At 43.6% G+C, this 12,903-nt stretch overlaps 2 protein-coding genes across 2 annotated transcripts in view; both read right to left on the bottom strand.

Moving 5' to 3' along the window:
* The window catches only part of LOC140588788 (protein NLRC3-like), a 242,237-nt gene that overhangs the window by 27,992 nt on the left and 201,342 nt on the right, over nucleotides 1–12,903 (bottom strand). The window lies entirely within an intron of this gene.
* Nucleotides 1,244–11,880, bottom strand: LOC140588967 (NACHT, LRR and PYD domains-containing protein 3-like). Its single transcript, XM_072711616.1, has 6 exons — nucleotides 11,097–11,880; nucleotides 4,105–4,177; nucleotides 3,937–4,004; nucleotides 1,969–2,242; nucleotides 1,759–1,800; nucleotides 1,244–1,551 (listed from the first exon to the last, which is right to left on the bottom strand). Exons 3-6 carry the CDS (start codon nucleotides 3,949–3,951, stop codon nucleotides 1,244–1,246), a joined length of 639 nt encoding a protein of 212 aa, XP_072567717.1. The 5' UTR covers nucleotides 3,952–4,004; nucleotides 4,105–4,177; nucleotides 11,097–11,880.

The raw sequence follows: 12,903 nt of genomic DNA, 5'->3' as shown, positions 1-12,903 counted from the left end.
GCTTGTATTTCAATTTTAGTCTTAGATATTTCAAATGTAATTAAAGCACCATGAGTGAGGACTGTATTATATACAGTCGAACCCACTTATCTCGACCTCGGCTAACTCGCCAACCCTATTAAGTCGACGTTTTTGAAGTGGAACCGCCAAAGTCCCTTATTGCAATAGCATTTCTCATCGGTTATGTCGATTCTTTTATGTCGCCGAACCCTAATATCTCGAGCACGAAAGAGGGCCAAAATCGCCACTTAACATCGGTTATCTCGATCCCCGTGACTAATCGCCGGCTTTTTAAAATGTATCACAAGTGCTAAACAGCGCGTATTCAAATCGCATTCGCATAGTAATTCGCTGAACAACGCAGGTGAAACGCGATCTAGGTAAATCCCCATCAAAACCAAAGCCAAGCATATCTGCATGCGGCAATGACAACGAAGATGAAGAAGATGCGGACGAAGATTTGGAACCAATTCCCTCTGCCGGTGAGGTGATAGAAATGCTACAAAAAATTCGACAGTATGGTTGTTTTGTAGGGGATGGACTGTTTTAGACAGCATAAATAATATCGAAGCATTTGTTTTCAAGCAGACTGTTAAAGGCAAAAAGCAACAAAGCATTTTAGACTTTGTAAAGAAACCATATTAACTGCGTGTACGATACATTTCAGAGCTGTCAGAGCGAAATGACTTGTGAATGTAATTTTGACACTGCAGATTTGCTTTTTGTAACAACGGACTACACCCCGCAGGTTTTTTTTGTGATTTTGTGAGCGATCTTTGTGTTTGCAATGTTGGATAATATAATTAAAGGTTTGTATCGAGAATCGACGGTGGTTTTTATTGTATACTGGTAAATCTCCGCTTTTAGTTGGTGCACATATGCCTTTTGTTGTTAGCTGACATGTATGTGCATTTTTATAGCATGCCGATCGCGTCATCAAACAAATCACGGCAACGCCAAAAACCCGTGCATGTACATTCTAATTTATTAACGCACATAAATACATTTCAAGCATATCTTAATACAGTATATTGCCGCCATATTGGTTTTCGGTTATCTCGATCATCGGTTATCTCGACGCTTTTTGGCAACCCCCTAGGCCGGCGACATAACCGGGTTCGACTGTATATTAGTTAGGCCAACGTACGCTAAAAAGTAAACGCACTGATAGCTACACTGGGATTCTTGCTTTAAGAATTTTTTAAACAAATTTTAGTACAGTATAATTTAAAATTTTAGATATTCATTGGCGGGCCAATCTAAATAGTACGGCGGGCCAACTTTGGCCCGCGGGCCCCACTTTGGGCACCCCTGGTTTAAATATATCATTGCACTTGACTGTAGTATCTTCAGTTTGCCTTTTCTTGGATGCTGTTTCAATCTGTCTCACTTCATGTTCATCATTGACTCCTCCAGCTCCCCCTTCAGTTATGTAGAGTTCTGTGTAAATCTCTTTGAGAAGTGTTGGCTGTCCTTCCTTAGCTTTCCCTTCAGTTACAAACTCAAATTTCTTCTTCATGTTACATTTTATTCTGTCCATCATGAGCTCCCCTGAAGAAATATGGGAGGAAAATGGACAATTTCTCAACAGGATCCTGACCAGTGTGAGAGGAAGAATATAAACACACACACACACACACACACACACACACACGATGTTCACTATTTCACTGTGATAAATGAAACTTTAAATTTCACATCATACAGATTTTTTTCTGAAACACCACATACATGTAGATAATAGCGTACAGCTCTTACTTTTCTCTGATACGTCACCCAGCTCACTTCCTGCTTGGTTACCTGGAATAAGAAAGAATTTCATATTCATTTCTATCTTCAACATCAGTATGTAGCAAAAACTTCATTATTTCCCATATAATGTTATTTAATATATTTCTTTTTCAATACCTAAAAAAGGTTACATATGGTTTTATATGAAAAATAAGAAAAGTTAAAAAGCGTGATTACAAATCTGCAGGTCTGCCTTCAGTCTCTCAGCAAGGTCATTCAGGTTCATATTCTTCAGGATTTCAAGCATGACATTGAGAGCATCAACTTCGCTGTAGGAATTTATCATCTTGTCTGCAAGGTCTGTTCTATCCAAGCCCTTCACCAGACCCCTGGGAAGGGGCTTTAACTCTTTATACTGTGTGTGACTCAGTTTCGATTTAAACTTCTTCAGCTCTTCATCATCGAGCTCCTCCAGGTACTCCTCCAAGAGGTCGGGGAGCGAGGTCTGGGTCTGCAGAATGTCAGAGATGAGTCCATGAGACTCACAAACCCGTACATGGTCACTCACACACATGCACTGACCTTTCTGTTAACAGAAGGCAGGTTTCCTGCTCACAGTCTTATATGTCTGCTGGAGACACCTGCTGTGATTCTTTCATTACTATAGGAGACACACGTGTGTTTATTTCTGCATTATTATTTAACCTTATTTAAGCAGGTTAGTCTCACTGATTTTAAAAATCTCTTTTAAAAGAGAGACCTGTCCAATATAAACAGTTTCAAGTTAAGATCCAATACAGCACATTAAAACAATAGGGTCAAATCATAACAGACTGCAAACATTATGTTAAGGCAGCATCAAATATTATTATACACATTTTAGATAAAGTTATTCTGTTACAGCCCGTCTGTAACATTTGGTGTAGGGCGGTACGGAAGTAATATAATTATACATATTTTAGATTACGTTATTCTGTTACAGCCCGTCTGTACCATTTGGTGTAGGGCGGTACGGAAGTAATATAATTATACATATTTTAGATTAAGTTATTCTGTTACAGCCCGTCTGTACCATTTGTTGTAGGGCGGTACGGAAGTAATATAATTATACATATTTTAGATTAAGTTATTCTGTTACAGCCCGTCTGTAACATTTGGTGTAGGGCGGTACGGAAGTAATATAATTATACATATTTTAGATTACGTTATTCTGTTACAGCCCGTCTGTACCATTTGGTGTAGGGCGGTACGGAAGTAATATAATTATACATATTTTAGATTAAGTTATTCTGTTACAGCCCGTCTGTACCATTTGTTGTAGGGCGGTACGGAAGTAATATAATTATACATATTTTAGATTAAGTTATTTTGTTGCAGCCCGTCTGTACCATTTGGTGTAGGGTGGTACGGAAGTAATATAATTATACATATTTTAGATTACGTTATTCTGTTACAGCCCGTCTGTACCATTTGGTGTAGGGCGGTACGGAAGTAATATAATTATACATATTTTAGATTAAGTTATTCTGTTACAGCCCGTCTGTACCATTTGTTGTAGGGCGGTACGGAAGTAATATAATTATACATATTTTAGATTAAGTTATTTTGTTGCAGCCCGTCTGTACCATTTGGTGTAGGGCGGTACGGAAGTAATATAATTATACATATTTTAGATTAAGTTATTCTGTTGCAGCCCGTCTGTACCATTTGGTGTAGGGCGGTACGGAAGTAATATAATTATACATATTTTAGATTACGTTATTCTGTTACAGCCCGTCTGTACCATTTGGTGTAGGGCGGTACGGAAGTAATATAATTATACATATTTTAGATTAAGTTATTCTGTTACAGCCCGTCTGTACCATTTGTTGTAGGGCGGTACGGAAGTAATATAATTATACATATTTTAGATTAAGTTATTCTGTTGCAGCCCGTCTGTACCATTTGGTGTAGGGTGGTACGGAAGTAATATAATTATACATATTTTAGATTAAGTTATTCTGTTCCAGCCCGTCTATACCATTTGGTGTAGGGCGGTACGGTACGGAAGTAGCCTGGGGAAGAGCACTGTGGAGAGGGAGCTTTTTCTCTGCTATGTTCAGCAACCTTCAGCTGAGAATCGTTACTCAGCTTAAGCTTCCCTGCCTTTCAGTGTCTGGTATTTATGGACAAAATGCATCAAATGCCGAAACGCTGTAGCCAAACCTCTCGGTGAGCCATTGCTTAGATGATTATGGCTGTAAGGAAACCAGGTCCTGTGTATCAGTCTGACTCTGCAATAAAAACCAAAAGTAATTTTAGCTTTATATTCAAAAGTCAGTTTAGCAGCTGTAATATCTTACAACCAAAGCAAACTGGTCAGTTTTTACTCACACAGGCAGTTTGCAGTCGCAGGCAGAGACGTCCACTGATCATTTGGACTCATAACTATGGGCCATATTTCACCCTGTGTTTAGGTCAAAAAAGGATACAGCCATTACACTGCATGTTCCTTCAGTACACAATGGGCACTTTGGATATTAAACTATAAGGAGGGAGGCTGGCCTTGATGTGATGTGCAACCAGCCCCTCAAAGCACGTCATCACCACTGAGGTGAGAGCGATTGGCCTGTAATCACTGAGGCAGGTTATATCAGACTTTTATGGGACAGGGATGATGGTGGATGACCTCAAGCAGCGAGGGATGGTGGGTTGGGATAAGGAGCGATTGTAGATCTTGGTGAGGATGCCAGAGAGCTGGGAAGGACATGCTTTGAGTATTTTGCCTGATCCTCTCAGGACCAGCTGCTTTCCTCGGGTTGACTTGCCTGAGTGCTCATCTCACTTGGTGTTCCTGCAGAGTGAGTGTGTGAGTGCTGGAGGCTGGGGGGGGGGGGGGGGGGGCAGTGTGACTGTGTCTGACCTGTGTGGCTCAAAGTGAGCAAAGAAGCTGTTTATACTCTGGTCACCAGAGCGAGGAAGCGGCTGTACCACCTGAGGCAGCTGAGGAGATTTAGGGTCACTCCAGTGATCCTAAAAACCTTCTACTCAGCTGCTGTGGAGAGCATCTTGACCATGAACATCACAGTATGGTTTGGGAACTGTTCTCTAAAGGAGCACATAGCCCTTCAGAGGGTGATCAGGGCGGCCGAGTGTCGTGTCAGATCTACTCTGCTCTCCCTGCTGGACACCTACAATAAACGCTGCAGGTCCAGAGGTACCAAGATAATTAAGGACTCCTCACACCCCACAAACTGTCTGTTCCACGGGCTGAACTCAGGCAGACGGTTCCGTTGCCTCATGTCCAGGACAGAGAGACTCAGGAAGCTTTTTCCCCCAGGCCATAAGGCTTCTCAATTCACACTAATTCTGGTCCTTCTGTACACTACGTATGTTTGTACTGGTCCTACATTTTCAGTTTCTGTGCCATCTTGGCAGCTTTGATGCCCTTCCTCAGGTCATCTCTCCCTGTGCTGTACCCTGTCCTCTGTCCCCTGTCCTGAAGACAGTGTCGCGGTTCCTGATCAGTGAGTGGACTTCTGTCATCATCCAGGGTTTCTGGTTTGGAAAAACCTTTGCGGGTTTGTTGACACTGACATTGTCAGCACAGTTTGCAATGTAGAACAGCACAGTTTGTGTGTCCTGCTCTAAATCCTGATATTCAAATAGACTGCACTCACTGTGTGTAGCTGGGAAATAGCGCCCCCTGGGCAAGTCTTACTTTCTTCCTGAGGGGGATATAGGCTGGTATGAGGAGAAGAGCAAGGTGGTCTGACTGGCCTAAATGTGGTAAAGGCACAGTTCTGTAGCCATGCTTGATATTAGAATAAACACTGTCAAGTATGTTATGCCGCCTGGTGGCAGAGTTCATGTATTGAGTGAATTTGGGGGGAATAGTGACTGTCTGTGGTTTGGCTGTGTGAAAACTGAAAGGCAACAAAGGGAGTACTGGCACTGAATAACAAGGGGAGCACTGGCACTGAATCACAAGGGTAGCACTGGCACCTGGCGCTGAATAACAAGGGCAGCACTGGCACCTGGCACTGAATCACAAGGGCAGCACTGGCACCTGGCACTGAATCACAAGGGGAGTACTGGCACCTGGCACTGAATCACAAGGGTAGCACTGGCACCTGGCGCTGAATAACAAGGGCAGCACTGGCACCTGGCACTGAATCACAAGGGGAGTACTGGCACCTGGCACTGAATAACAAGGGGAGCACTGGCACCTGGCACTGAATCACAAGGGGAGTACTGGCACCTGGCACTGATTAACAAGGGGAGTACTGGCACTTGGCACTGAATCACAAGGGGAGTACTGGAATCTGGTACTGAATAACAAGGGGAGTACTGGAACCTGGCACTGAGTCATAAGGGGAGTACTGGCACCTGGCACTGAATCATAAGGGGAGTACTGACACCTAGTACTTAATAATAAGGGGAGTACTGACACCTAGTACTTAATAATAAGGGGAGTACTGACACCTAGTACTTAATAATAAGGGGAGTACTGGCACATGGCACTGAATAACAAGGGGAGTACTGGCACCTGGCACTGAATAACAAGGGGAGTACTGGCACTTGGCACTGAATAACAAGGGGAGTACTGGCACTTGGCACTGAATAACAAGGGGAGTACTGGCACTTGGCATTGAATAACAAGGGGTTCACTGGTACCTGGCCCTGAATAACAAGGGGAGTACTGGCACCTGGCACTGAATAATAAGAGGAGTACTGGCACCTGGTACTATATGACAAGGGGAGTACTGGCACCTGGTACTGAATAACAAGGGGAGTACTGGAACCTGGTACTGAATAACAAGGGGAGTACTGGCACCTGGCACTGAATAACAAGAGGAGTACTGGCACCTGGCACTGAATAACAAGGGGAGTACTGGCACCTGGTACTGAATAACAAGGGGAGTATTGGCACCTGGTACTGAATAACAAGGGGAGTACTGGCACTTGGCACTGAATAACAAGGGGTTCACTGGTACCTGGCCCTGAATAACAAGGGGAGTACTGGCACCTGGCACTGAATAATAAGAGGAGTACTGGCACCTGGTACTGAATGACAAGGGGAGTACTGGCACCTGGTACTGAATAACAAGGGGAGTACTGGAACCTGGTACTGAATAACAAGGGGAGTACTGGCACCTGGCACTGAATAACAAGAGGAGTACTGGCACCTGGCACTGAATAACAAGGGGAGTACTGGCACCTGGTACTGAATAACAAGGGGAGTATTGGCACCTGGTACTGAATAACAAGGGGAGTACTGACACCTAGTACTTAATAATAAGGGGAGTACTGGCACCTGGTACTGAATAACAAGGGGAGTACTGGCACTTGGCATTGAATAACAAGGGGTTCACTGGTACCTGGCCCTGAATAACAAGGGGAGCACTGGCACGTGGCACTGAATAACAAGGGGAGCACTGGCACGTGGCACTGAATAACAAGGGGAGCACTGGCACCTGGCACTGAATAACAAGGGGAGTACTGGCACCTGGTACTGAATAACAAGGGGAGTACTGGCACCTGGCACTGAATAACAAGGGGAGTACTGGTACCTGGCCCTGAATAACAAGGGGAGTACTGGTACCTGGCCCTGAATAACAAGGGGAGTACTGGCACCTGGCACTGAATAAGAAGGGGAGTACTGGCACCTGGCACTGAATAAGAAGGGGAGTACTGGCACCTGGCACTGAATAACAAGGGGTTCACTGGTACCTGGCCCTGAATAACAAGAGGAGTACTGGCACCTGGCACTGAATAACAAGGGGAGTACTGGCACCTGGTACTGAATAACAAGGGGAGTATTGGCACCTGGTACTGAATAACAAGGGGAGTACTGACACCTAGTACTTAATAATAAGGGGAGTACTGGCACCTGGTACTGAATAACAAGGGGAGTACTGGCACTTGGCATTGAATAACAAGGGGTTCACTGGTACCTGGCCCTGAATAACAAGGGGAGCACTGGCACCTTGCACTGAATAACAAGGGGAGCACTGGCACGTGGCACTGAATAACAAGGGGTTCACTGGTACCTGGCACTGAATAACAAGGGGAGTACTGGCACCTGGTACTGAATAACAAGGGGAGTACTGGCACCTGGCACTGAATAACAAGGGGAGTACTGGTACCTGGCCCTGAATAACAAGGGGAGTACTGGTACCTGGCCCTGAATAACAAGGGGAGTACTGGCACCTGGCACTGAATAAGAAGGGGAGTACTGGCACCTGGCACTGAATAAGAAGGGGAGTACTGGCACCTGGCACTGAATAACAAGGGGAGTACTGGCACCTGGCACTGAATAACAAGGGGAGTACTGGCACCTGGCACTGAATAACAAGGGGAGCACTGGCACCTAGTACTTAGGGTCACTGGTCTACATTAGAGTGGGTGGTTCAAGGAACTGCTCATCAAAGGCTGTCAACGGTTTATACTCAACACTCACAACGAGTTCATTTACGCATCATGGCCATCACATGTATTCTTTATTCATTCCACGCGTCTTTAGTGCACCTACACACGGAATTAACGCTATGCATGTGCGAGATGCAGTACCACCAAAAATCTTGGAGGCAGTATGGTCACCTTTTGTCACAGAACTATGTGTTTATTTATGGTACAGTTTTAGTATAAAAGTAGCATCTCATCATTTTTTTAAGAGTAAATGGTCAGAAGTTACAACAAAATGTTTTCATACGCAGGAGAAAAACACAAACACTTCGTACCAACTGTCAGGCACGGTGGTGGAGGGGTGATGATTTGGGCTTGTTTTGTAGCCACAGGACCTGGGCACCTTGCAGTCATTGAGTCAAGCATGAACTCCTCTGTATACATGAGTATTGTAGAGTTAAATACGAGGTCATCCATCTGACAAATAAAGCTTGGCCAAAATTGGGTCATGAAACAAGCACACCAGCAAATCTACAACAAAATGGCTAAAAAAGAAAAGAAGTTTTGCAATGGCCCAGTCAAAGTCCAGACCTCAAGCCGACTGAAATGCTGAAGCAGCGTCGTACAGAAGAGTGGGTCAAAACTCCTCCATAATGATATGAGTGACTGATAAAGTCACACAGGAAATGATTACTTAGAGTCATTGCTGCTAAAGGTGATGCTACAAGCTATTGAATGATTGTACTTAGTTTTTCACACATGGCTTCTTCAGTTTGGTTTCATTATTGTTATAAATAACATAAATAAATAATAACATGCTGAACTGTTGTTTGTTTTTGTATTGATCTGTGTGGGGAAATTCTCTTCATGTTTCCCCCAACTTGCTCACTGTAAGTGAGATCAAGTTGGTTATGAAGGGCAGCCACCCATAGCAGCACTCAGGGAGCTGGGAGCTAAGGGCCTTGCTGAGGAACCTGCAGATGTGCCAAGACTGATCTCAGACCAGTGACCTTCTGATCACAGACACAGAGGCTTAGCCCACTGAACCACATGCTGCCCCCCACACCTGAAGGCAGATTTAAATACATTTAGAACCTGGTAAGGTCCAGGTAATTTTTTTAGAGTATTATGCCCTTACATGCAAAACTTTCTTTTTCACTTGACTGTATGTTTTCTCATCATGTTACCTAATAGCAGCATTTAGGGAGAAAACAATAAAGGCCCAAGGACTGATCCCTGTGGTACTCCTTATTGGACCGGTGACTTTGACAACAGAGTACGGTTATTTGCCAGAGCATACTGATGTCAATTAGTCAAAGAGAATTTAAACCAATTCAACCCCCTTCCACACATCCCATCATCAAATTCAAGTCTATGTAATAGATTAAATTGGTCAATTGTCACGCTGTCAGGAACAATTGCCAATGTTATGAATTATATGACTATAGTTAAAGCAGTTTCAGTTCTGTGTCCCTGACAGAATCCTGTCTGGAATCGATCCAGTATTTTGTGTGTCTCTGGACAGAAATGGTACATTAGAGACAGGTCTGTAATTGCTGAGCCTCTATGGGTCCAAACTTGGTTCCTTCAGTAGTGGTCTCATTCCTGCTACTTTACATTGGTCAGTGTCATTGCCTGGGGACAGGGACGCATTCATTGTAGCAGTTATGGGTCTTGCCAGAACTCCCTGGGATTCTGTAAGAAGTGGAGTGGGGATTGGGTCCAGAGGACAAGTGGTCAGTTTGGTTTTAGTGATTATTGTCGTTTTTAACTTCTCTTCATTGTTTAATTCTAAAACATTAAGTGTGTGCATCAGTTACTTGTGAACCATTTGAATATGTTTGTAATTTTATTATTAAAGAAGTCCATAAAATGTTCACTATCAGTTTCACTTGGCAGCAGAGGTTCAGCCTTAGCTGTTAGATAAGCTATTGTCTTAAAAAGGTAGTGAGGGTTATTTCTATTGCCATCAATAAGGTTACAGTAATAGGCTGTACATTATAAAAGATGCAAGATGCAGCCTGTTTAACAGTAAATTCTCACTGTTTTATCATTTTCCCCAAAACCATACTTTTTATTCACTTTTATGTCACAGGTGATTGTGAGATGGCCCAGTGTAAGTTATCTTAACTTAAAATTTTAAGGCAGCACAGTAATTTTTTTTTTAAGCTGAAACAACATTTTTTGTTTATTGCAGTGCATATCAACTTCAGTGCACTCAAGTTAGGCACACTCAAAATAAGACACTGAAACAACTGAAAGTCAAAACTGTTTGTTACAGTGTAACTCCTGGCTCTGATTCCACATTCACACATACCTCCATACAGAACTGGTAGCTACTGCTACACTAAAATCATGCTGTCTGTTATTGTTCTGCTGCACATGTGGGTCACTGCAGGACTGTCACCAGTTCACACTGGAATCCGATACTGACACTATTGCATTTTTTTTTTTTTTTTTAAACGTAGAAGTGAAACTTTTGAGGCCCTATGTTGTTTTAGGGAAATTATTAACATATGATGCAAAATTAAATTTTTTATTTAAATTTATTTTTTTTCTATTATAGAGCTCTTAAAATATATGGTAAGTTTCCATTTTGTACTCTGTGCTGAGGCTGGTCAGATAGTTCCTGCAAGTTCTACAGGAGCAGGAAGTATGTGTAACACGTAGATCACGCAGAAAACAAGCCCTGTGTTTATTACTAATATCACATTGGTCTATTCAGTAACTAATGTAACAAAGTACTGTGTAAGTAAGAATTACTGCACAAAACAGCTCACAGAGGTACACTGAGACAGCCACGCAAAGACATAGCAACATTCTTATGTGGCTGATTATACTGATTTAAAGTATATATTCAAAAATACATTATTTTTTCTTGGGTCTTCAACATGTCACACTTCTAGTCCTGCAATTAAAAATCGTGAACTCCTACTAAAGTAACTGATATCATTTTGGTAAAATATTCTCCGTCTTACCTTGAGAACTGAACAGGAAGGCAGACAAAACTGGGAAATACTGGCTTTGGAGAGAGAAATTGCAATGCTAAAGATGTTGCAACTTCCTTTTTTGTAAGTATGGGGGGGGGGGCAGAACACATGAAAGTTAAAGGAGGGTAGAACAGTTCAGTGGATGGATGGACGGATGGATAGATGGAAAGAAGATAAGATCAGAGGCGGCGCTACCATTAGGCAAAAGCAGGCGAGCGCCTAGAGCCCCGAACTGCCAGGGCCCCATGACTTAAGTCGTACTAAGTATTTTTAGCAAGCACTTACAACTAACGTCTGAAATTATTAAAAATCCATTTGCTAAAACAGCATTTTTTCAAGTCTAGATTAAAAACGCACTTGTATAGCTTAGCGTATAGGAAACCTAGTCGCTAGTCGCTCACTCCCAGTCAGACTAACAGTATGAGGTGAAGAGCTGGGTGGGGATCGGTGTCATTGGCTTTGGATAAACTGGTGCGTCAGTGCTGTCACTCTAGCTTTACACTAGAGTGCTGATGTTCAGGGAGTCCCCATGCCTGTGTTCCCGCCTGTCTCTCCCTCTTTCTCATGCTGCTATAGCCAGATCTGCCGGAGCCTAGACGAATATTGCACTCGATCATTTTGCTTGCATTGCCTCTGGTTTCCTCAACTCTGGCTAATACACTATTTTTCTTACTTCCTCCCTCACCCCTTCTGGGGTGTGCTCCCTGGAGCACCATGTCATTGAAGAATTTATGCCTCTGCTGCCTGCAAGACAACTACCTCCACCTCCGGCAACTACCCTCCAACCTGCCTGCCCTTGGCTCACGCGATGCCTCGCCATCCTTCCCTGCGGCTGTGCCACTATTAATCCTGCCATCGTGCATCAAGCACTCCGTGCCTGCACCGGTCGGCCGCTGCATTGAGACTGATATTTCAACCCCTGTATTAGCTTAGTCATATCATCTTGTTTTGTTTGACTCATCTGCCGGCCCCTGGAGGATGGGCTCCCCCTTTGGGTCTGGTTCCTCCCAAGGTTTCTTCCTCTTAGGGAGTTTTTCCTTGCCACCGTTGCCTTTGGCTTACTCACTGGGGGGTCTTTACGTGGCAGAAATATAAAGCGCATTGAGACAATGTAATGTTGTGATAATGCGCTATATAAATAAAATTGCATTGCATTGCATTTGAAAATGCTCCGGCCCTGAGCTGATCCCAAAAGGTAAGACATTGAAACATAGACGGCCAAAGGGAGTGATAAACGTTGTGAGCTCCCCACTCTCTTGTGCTAAGGGTATCTGCCAAAACCCACTACCTGCATCCAGCTTTGTAAAAACATGTCAGCCATTCAGCCGTGCTGATGACTGGTCCACTGAGGGCAATACATGCCTTTCTCTGCACACACCCTCATTGAGTTTGGTGAGGTCAACGCAAATTCTAATTTTAGCACTGGGTTTTGGGACCACTACTATCCCTGCACACCACTCACTGGGTTTCTCTATCTTTGAGATGACCCCCATTTCTTCCATTCATTTCAGATCTTCTTTTACTTTTTCAGTTAAGGGGATTGGCTCGCTGCGAGGAGTGGTCAGAGCATAGGGAACAGCATTCTCTTTCAGGCGGATGTGATAATTACCATCAAGCCTCCCTAATCCAGAAAAACACCTCTGGAAATTTATTTTTGAAGATCTCCCCTGGGTCTTCTTTCTCACCCAGTGTGCTAAGTTCCTCCATTCGCTGAACAAGGTGTAATGCAGTGAGCACTGGTAAGCCCAGCAGTGGTCTGGCCAGGTTATCAATGACAAATACTGGCTGAGTGGAA

The sequence above is a fragment of the Paramormyrops kingsleyae genome, chromosome 4 (assembly GCF_048594095.1).
Source record: "Paramormyrops kingsleyae isolate MSU_618 chromosome 4, PKINGS_0.4, whole genome shotgun sequence".
Taxonomy (NCBI): domain Eukaryota; kingdom Metazoa; phylum Chordata; class Actinopteri; order Osteoglossiformes; family Mormyridae; genus Paramormyrops; species Paramormyrops kingsleyae.
Note: the sequence above shows the minus strand (reverse complement) of the source record. Positions and strands in the feature narration are given on the sequence as shown.

Excerpts from the sequence above, each read along its gene's own strand:
- LOC140588967 (XM_072711616.1), bottom strand. Across the intron at positions 1,801-1,968 it reads GAAGGCAGACCTGCAGATTT|GTAACCAAGCAGGAAGTGAG; the intron begins GTAATCACGCTT and ends TTCTTATTCCAG. Across the intron at positions 1,552-1,758 it reads GGGTGACGTATCAGAGAAAA|GGGAGCTCATGATGGACAGA; the intron begins GTAAGAGCTGTA and ends ATATTTCTTCAG.